The sequence below is a fragment of the Populus nigra genome, chromosome 7 (assembly GCF_951802175.1).
Source record: "Populus nigra chromosome 7, ddPopNigr1.1, whole genome shotgun sequence".
Classification (NCBI taxonomy): Eukaryota; Viridiplantae; Streptophyta; class Magnoliopsida; order Malpighiales; family Salicaceae; genus Populus; species Populus nigra.
Window position 1 is genome coordinate 17,795,509 of NC_084858.1, and position 8,559 is coordinate 17,804,067.

Genomic DNA, 8,559 nt, shown 5'->3' on the forward strand with positions numbered 1-8,559 from the left:
ACTGGCAATTGATGGATTGTCCTTAGAATATCCCTTTTGCATGGAGAATGCCAGACTATTCTTGGAGCTATAAATGAGTACCGATGAACCTTGGAACTGTTCATCGGCGGAGCAAAAAGCAAAAGGCAGCTTATATACTGAGTATGGATGCATTACTGGGCAATTCTTCTGTTGGCAGCTGGTGACTCATACTGCACTAGCTGAGATTAAGCAGCAAGAGTTTGCTCACTGCCAAAGAAGATTTGCCCCGCAATTCCTTCTATACATTTTTTATCTTCTCTCTCAAAATTCTACGACATTGCATTACCTTCTGAAATTGCATTAACGTTTGCATGGAATAACACTCGCATGACCACAGACATTCCTTTAGGTTTATTATTTGGAGCAATTCATCCCATGCACAATCACAAGTGGAAGAAGCAATTCTATAAATAGGACCCGATAGAACAGAACTAAGCAGTAAGGGTAGTCTTTTGATTTTTGGAGTTTCGGTTCATTCCTCGATACGGTATTCATACGAGGCGTGAAAAGAGAATGAAAAGAAAGATATACAGAGAATGTACAAATCCATCCCAAAACTATAATGGTGGTAATGGTTTAATCCTTCAAGAAAATAATTTATTTGATTAAGTTCGAAAAGTATCCTAACAGTTTGGACTTACAATTAGGCCTTCCTGATGTATAAAGGTGGGGATGTAAACCAAAACCACTCGCAAAAATTGAGATAACCCGAACCTAATATAATCCAAATTTCCTTTGTTGAATTGGATCAACCACTGTTTTAATTACATAGTTTATACTCTTAGTGTGCCATGTCGAGGAATGAACCGAAACTTCAAAAATTAACTGTCTGCTCCCATCATATTGTAAACAAATACAAGGAAGAAAAATAAAAATAAGATAGCAGGGGAATCTAAAACATCTATTTATGACTTCAGAAGAACAACTAAGTTACCTTCAATTAATTCTCTTTTCCATTTACCAATATCAGATTCTAAAGCCTTCAACATTGAGTCATGGGATTCAAAAGAAATCAGGACTATTCTTTTCTTCCACCTTATCAGTAATTTTGCTATTTTTTACTTCCACCTTATCAGTAATTTGCTTCTTGTTTCAATTGTTCGAGTTCATTGTTCCGAAATCTTCAGATCTATTTTCTTTTTGGCTATTTGATCTGTGTGACAAATAATTCACCTACGATAAATAAAGAACTACAGCGTAGCAAAGAAATTTAATGACCAAAAGGAAGAAATCGTAAAAATCTGCAGGATCTTGACCATTGACTGTGATTGAGCTTCTTCAGAATTTCACATTTACACTCGAACTTATTTCGTGTTTACAATTCAATTTTATCCATGTATTCCTAGCAATCTTACGTAGAGGATGTAGTAGAATATGAAGGATGAAAAGCAAACTCTATAATCCTTCACTACACTGAATCTGCCACCTTATTCACGAGGAGTAAAAAATGCATTCAACAAAAAGCATACTAGAATGTTTGATCTTGGTTATTTAAAAAAAAAAAACACTCCTACCTTCTGTTTCCTCAACATGTCAGGTCATGTTTTTGATCGGCTCCAATTCGATCGAATCGGAACCTAACAGATATAGGTGTGGTATAGAAATTAAAAACACATCACAGGGAAACTATAACCAAGCCTATATCCATCTACAATGTAGAACAAAATGAAATTATATTGCAGGACTTTGGTTTCTTAGATCAATTGTCTTCAGAGTTCACAGCTATGACAATAAGCTACAATTCGAAATGAGCCAAAGACAAACATGTTCTGAAAAAATCTGGTAAACAAACTTAAACCATCTGTAACATTTACAGGCTTTGATGACTGATTGGTGAAACTTCATTTTTCTAATCTGATTGTTGAGCAAGTCCAAGCAAGCACTAGGATAACCTACTGGTGAAAAATATTATTCTGTGACAGTAAACAGCAGCAGCAACCTGGAGCAAATAATAAAGATTGACCTGTATCTATCGTTGGACTGTTCATTTCAAAACCTGTCAGAGTAAAGGCAGCAGGAAAAGGAGTGCAGACTTCAATTCAAATTCAAAATTACAGGATTAACGTTAGTTAATCAGGGAAGGCAGCACCAGAGATGAGGAAAACAGGTTCAAATTAATACAATGTGGAGCCTAATCAACGCAGCAAAAGTAAGAGAAATATTAAGTGATATAATAATTGAACATTAAAATGGAATAAGCCTAAACATAGAACATTAAAATAAGCCAAAATAAACAATTAAGTGATTAAGCGATATGTGTTAGCAATGCACAACTTAACGACAACAGATACTGTGTGAGCTAGATGATCCAAGATTATAGGAGAAATAAGGTTGAATACTCACAAAACACTGCCAGCAACACTCCCTATATTATTGGAGAGGAAGGTATTCTGAAGGCAACAAGCTCAAGCCAAGCACATTAAAACTACAATAATAAAAAATTGAACTATTGGATCGGGTGTAAATTTTTTCAGATAATTCTACAAATTTTTTTGTATAAGAGACCACTTTATTGCTTAATGGATTATTGGATCTATGGAAATTAAGCTTTAAAGTTGTTGTTTGAGATAATTTTGTTATTTTTTTATGATTTTTTGAATTTATTATTTTTATTTCATTAATTTTTTTAGATTTTAAATTGTTTCCTAGGTTTTCCTAATCTATTTAAAGGTGTTGTGAACCTTCCGAGAAGACAATCACTATATATTTAATTTTTTTATAGAGTAAAATATAAATTTATAATTTAAATTTACAACCTTTTTAGTCATTAAAATTTCTATGTTTTCTATGTTATTGTTATTTTATTAGCTTGCTCTTGCATTAATCCCTTTCTAATTTCATACTGAATTTAACCTAACATTCTAACAAAAATAAATAAATCAAACTCACAATAGTGACTCATTGGTTGAGAAAGGTGAGAAAAAAAACTTGTGACTTGTGAGATGAGGTTTAAGTCTTAGAACGGTTTGAAATTGTATTTCAAATTCTGTTTTTAAAAAAATTAAAAACTTGAAATTAATATTTTATATTTTTAAATTATTTTAATATATTTTTAAATAAAATTATCGATACCAAATTTAAACACGTAAGATCCTCTTACCCGGTACTTGTCGGCCACCAGCAGAATCCACGGGTCCTATTTCAATTGAAAGTTGTGCCGTGCTAACTACGTGTCTGTGTAGGGTTAATCTAACCTGCACCCAGAAGTTGTGGACCGAGTTCTGCGTTATAAAAAAAGAACAAACAAACCATTAATTACCAGTCGTAGCTGAAAAGGCTAAAATCATTCAGACGGTAGGGCTGCAAAATTGGATCCAGAACTGTTACCCGCAGAATTATATAACAAAAAACAAAAATGCTAAAATTGTCTTCCGAGGCTGCTTTTTTGGTTTTTTGCAAGTTTTAGAAGAAATTAAGGAAGTGGCAAATTGTTGAGAAGAAATTATTGATAATAGAAGTCATTTTGTTGTCTCCTGCGCCATATCTTCCACAAGATCATATCAACGTTCAGAACATGACTTCCCGAGTCTATGAAGAAAAATCAATGTATTTGAACAATTAAGAAGTTGGATGTACATCCCGTTCCACAAGCTTGAAGAAAATCAATAACGAATAGACTAATGAAAATCAATGTATTTGAACAATTAAGAAGTTGGATGTATCTAAACTCGGGGACGTGTCCCTTTCAACTTAAAGAGGTTGGTGAAAGAGGTTTTTAGATAAAAATAAATAAATATTTTTCTTATTTATTTTTTTCCTTCCGGTTTATAATTATTTTTATTTTTTTATGCTTTTCTAGTTTTTTATTTAAAGAGAATAATTTTTAATTTTATTTTGCAATCCAGTATTAGGAGGATTTCGTATTTTTTTTAATAATAAATTTTAATAGTCTTTTGATAAGTTAGATATAAATGTCTAAAAAATAAATATTTTAGGTGTCTTCTTGTTGTTATTTTAGAGTTTTTACTTGTTATAAATATTGCTGGTATTCATGGGTCCTGATCGGAAACAAACCCAGTTCACTTCTCAACTGCATAAAGAGACCACCAGTTTCAGTTCCATTAGGATATCACTAGGAAATTTCTGCTTACTGGAAAATGGCACACCAGAATTCAAGCATCGGCCGTAACGACATTGTATGCTTTAACTCAATGTGGCCAGTAGTGCTAGAAGGCTACCAGTGGACTGCTATATCTCAGCAATGAAGAAAGTGGGATATCTTACTTTTGCAAGATTATAAACGCAAAGTTCCAAACAAAATAGAGCCCTACGATTGTAGTGGATGAGAAAGTCAATAAGGCCTCCGCATATTGTCGAGTTATATTGCGTTTTGAGGTGTTTTTAAAAAAGTTATGAAAACTTTTTATTTTTTTAAAATTAATATATTTTTTATATTTTTAGATTATTTTAATATGTTAATATGAAAAATAATTTTTTAAATATAAAAAATATATTATTTTAAAATAAAAAAATATTTGAAAACAACACTGTTACCCTACCTAACGCGCTCTTAAATTGCGAAGAAAGTCCAGTGTTGTCACTATCCAATATCCAATTGAATGCATGGAGAGAGCCATCGTGTAGTACAAATAGGACCAAACGTGGGTTGCCCAGAAGCACATAACAAACAACAAAATTCCTCGTGGTAGTCCAAGTTTTAATTTTAAGATGGTTTTCTTCCTTTTTAGTGCCCTAAAAAACCAGGAAGTTATGGCTTCAAAATTGCTTTTTCGTTGTGTTGCTGTTTTAGTTCTTATATTATCATCCCAAAATGCACTTCAAGTATTGAATGCTGCTGAGCCGGGCCTCTTCACTGACAAGCAAGCTCTACTTTCTTTTAAATCTCAGGTAGTCGTTGATCCTTCAAATACTCTTTCCTCGTGGAACGACAACTCCAGCCCCTGTAACTGGACTCGTGTTGACTGTAGCCAGGTGCATCAAAGAGTCATTGGCCTTGATTTGTCTGGCCTTAGATTAACAGGTTCCATTAGCCCACATATTGGAAACCTATCCTTTCTTCGCTCACTTCATCTACAGGAGAACCAATTTACAGGCGTTATTCCTGATCAAATTGGTGCTCTTTTCCGTTTGAAGGTCCTTAATATGAGCTTTAACACCATCAGTGGCCCCATTCCTTTGAACATAACCAATTGCCTAAATCTCCAGATCCTGGACTTGATGCAAAATGAGATCTCAGGAGCAATTCCTGAGGAACTCAGCAACCTGAAAAGCCTTGAAATCCTCAAGCTGGGTGGAAACAAGCTCTGGGGTATGATTCCACCCTTCATTGCAAACATTTCCTCTCTCCTCACCCTAGATTTAATCACCAATAATCTTGGTGGAATGATCCCTGCCGATTTGGGTCGTCTTGAGAATATAAAACATCTTGACCTTAGTATCAATAATCTCACCGGCGATGTTCCTCTATCCCTGTACAACATTTCTTCTTTGGTTTTCCTCGCTGTTGCTTCAAACCAACTGCGAGGTCAAATTCCAATAGATGTTGGAGATAGACTCCCAAATCTTTTAAGCTTCAATTTTTGCTTTAACAAATTTACTGGTTCAATTCCATGGTCTTTGCATAATGTTACAAACATGCAGAGCGTCCGTATGTCACACAATCTTTTCAGTGGATCAGTGCCACCACGACTTGGAAATATTCCAAAATTGACATTGTACAATATTGGCTTCAATCAGATAAAAAGTTCTGGTGATGGGGGTCTCAATTTTCTCTCTTCTTTCATTAACAGTAGCTATCTGAAATTTCTTGCCATCAATGACAATCTTCTGGAGGGTCTTATTCCAGAATCCATTGGAAATCTCTCGAGATCTCTTCGAAATTTATACTTGGGAGAGAATCAAATATATGGAAGCATACCTGCCTCAATCAGACATCTTAGCAGCTTGGCTTTGCTAAATATAAGCTATAGTCATGTTTCTGGTGAAATTCCACCAGAAATTGGCGAGCTTACAGATCTGCAGGAGTTGCATTTGACTGCAAATAAGATATCGGGCAGAATTCCGGACTCTCTTGGAAACCTCCAAAAACTTAATAAAATTGATCTATCTGCCAATGAGTTGGTTGGAAGACTGCCCACAACTTTTGTTAATTTCCAGCAATTGCAGTCCATGGACCTATCTAGCAACAGGCTCAACGGAAGCATACCAAAAGAAATTTTCAATCTCTCCAGTTTGAGTGCAACTCTGAACCTGTCCAGTAACCAGCTAACAGGTCCTTTGCCTCAAGAGATCCGGAGGCTCGAAAATGTTGCAGCTGTTGATTTTTCTCACAATTATTTGTCTGGAAGCATCCCAGATACAATTGGAAGCTGTAAGAGTTTGGAGGAGTTATTCATAGACAACAATATGCTCTCTGGTTCCATTCCGGCTACTCTAGGAGATGTGAAGGGTTTGGAAATCCTTGACCTCTCTTCGAACCAAATATCAGGCATAATACCCAAAACTCTTGAAAACTTGCAGGCCCTTCTCTTGTTGAACCTCTCATTCAACAACCTTGAGGGACCTCTTCCCAAGGGAGCCTTTAGAAATCTTTCTAGAATTCATGTGGAAGGGAATTTGAAGCTTTGCTTGGATTTATCTTGTTGGAACAATGAACATCGTCAAAGAATATCCACTGCAATTTATATTGTCATTGCCGGTATAGCCGCAGCTGCAGTATGCTCAGTGATAGCAGTTTTGCTGTGCGTAAAAAAAAGAAAAGGAGAAATTATGCCGAGGTCAGACTCAATTAAGCTGCAGCATCCCACAATCTCTTACGGAGAACTTCGTGAGGCAGCTGGGAGTTTTGACGCTGGAAATCTGATAGGGAAGGGCAGTTTTGGGTCAGTTTACAAAGGTGAACTTAGGGATGCGACTATTGTGGCAGTTAAGGTGCTTGACAGCGAGAAGTATGGATCCTGGAAAAGTTTCTTGGCTGAGTGCGAGGCTTTGAAGAATGTAAGGCATCGGAATCTCATTAAACTCATCACCTCATGCTCAAGTATGGATAATAGGGGTTTACAATTTCTGGCTTTGGTTTATGAGTACATGCATAATGGGAGCTTGGAAGAATGGATTAAAGGAAGTAGAAGGCGATTAGATGGAGGCTTGTTGAATATTTTGGAGAGGTTAAATGTGGCAATCGATGTTGCTTGTGCTGTGGATTACCTGCACCATGACTGTGAAATTCCAGTAGTTCACTGTGATTTGAAACCAAGTAATGTGCTTGTTGACAAAGACATGACTGCAAAGGTGGGAGACTTTGGTTTGGCAAAATTGCTGGCTGATAAACAGTCAATAAGTTGCACAGGTGGCCTCAGGGGCTCTGTAGGATACATTCCTCCAGGTTAGCAATTTAACTTGATCTTGGAATCTCAAATTGTTATTTGAACACTCGTGTGTGCTTTCATGCGCCTTTCTTTTTGCTTGCGTGTTTTGTATCTATGTCACTGAGAGGAAAAGGGAGAGTCTGGACCACCACCAGTGCTATTCAGAGAGGTTTTCATGATCATTAAGTGTTTTATTGTTACTGTTATTTGAAAAACCCTGCATTTTATGGCCATAGCCTTGGTTTTAGTTCAACTCCCTACTTGTATCTGAAATTAAATGCATTAATTTATATTTAATTGCATTTGAAATGCATGGACGTCTTCATCGCAGAATATGGTTTAGGATTGAAAGCAACAACTTCGGGAGATGTATACAGCTATGGAGTTGTGCTGCTAGAGCTGTTCACCGGGAAGAGCCCAACACATGAAATCTTTTCTCCAGATTTAAGCCTTATCAAGTGGGTGAAGTCAGCTTTCCCTGCCAACATAGAAGAAGTAGTGAACCCTGAGCTACTCTTATCAATCAAAGATTTTCACCATGGCGCTCAATTCGAGAGCCCTGAAAAACAGCATGAATGCTTGATTGCTATCCTTGGCGTCGGGCTATCCTGCACTTTTGAATCTCCTGATCAGCGAATTACCATGAGGGACTCTCTTCACAAGCTGAAAAAGGCTAGAGACACCCTTCTCAAACTAACGCTTGACCACAAACCATATCTTGACTTGGAAGTTGGAATTGTTCATCGCCGCATGAAGAGTTCATAGATATTTTACTCTCTGTCTGGTTATTGCTGGTATTCTATTAGTATTATGTTTTCTATGTAAGGAGTGAAGTTTCTATTATTTATTTTACTGTCATCCGGCGCCATGCATGCTTTTTAAGTCCCAGCTTGTATTTTATTTTGTTATACTGCAAATGAACAATGGTTAATAATATTGGTCATTGTACGTAGTTAAAGGTACTTCAAGCAGCGCTTCTCATCGTTGCTAATCCAATTTACACATTAAAAATTGTATTGTATGCATGGTGAGATCCTCTAGATTTGCAAGGACACTTGGTTTTTTTTGGTAAAATTAATTTGTTGGTTGATTTTTATTTATAATAAAATTAATATCTTAAATATTTTATTTTATGTGTAAACCTTTCATCATTTATTCCAATAAAAATGACATGATATCTTCAAGTATATAGAATACGAATTCCTCCGTA

General features: G+C 35.9%; 1 protein-coding gene across 1 annotated transcript; it reads left to right on the forward strand.

Moving 5' to 3' along the window:
- Window positions 1–4,688: 4,688 nt before the first annotated feature.
- On the forward strand, window positions 4,689–8,297 carry LOC133699196 (probable LRR receptor-like serine/threonine-protein kinase At3g47570). The gene is made up of 2 exons (XM_062122352.1): window positions 4,689–7,366; window positions 7,681–8,297. Exons 1-2 carry the CDS (start codon window positions 4,690–4,692, stop codon window positions 8,112–8,114), a joined length of 3,111 nt encoding a protein of 1,036 aa, XP_061978336.1. The 5' UTR covers window position 4,689; the 3' UTR covers window positions 8,115–8,297.
- The last annotated feature ends 262 nt before the right edge of the window (window positions 8,298–8,559 follow it).

Excerpts from the sequence above, each read along its gene's own strand:
- LOC133699196 (XM_062122352.1), top strand. The coding sequence starts at position 4,690 with ATGGTTTTCTTCCTTTTTAGTGCCCTAAAAAACCAGGAAGTTATGGCT. Across the intron at positions 7,367-7,680 it reads TGTAGGATACATTCCTCCAG|AATATGGTTTAGGATTGAAA; the intron begins GTTAGCAATTTA and ends TCTTCATCGCAG.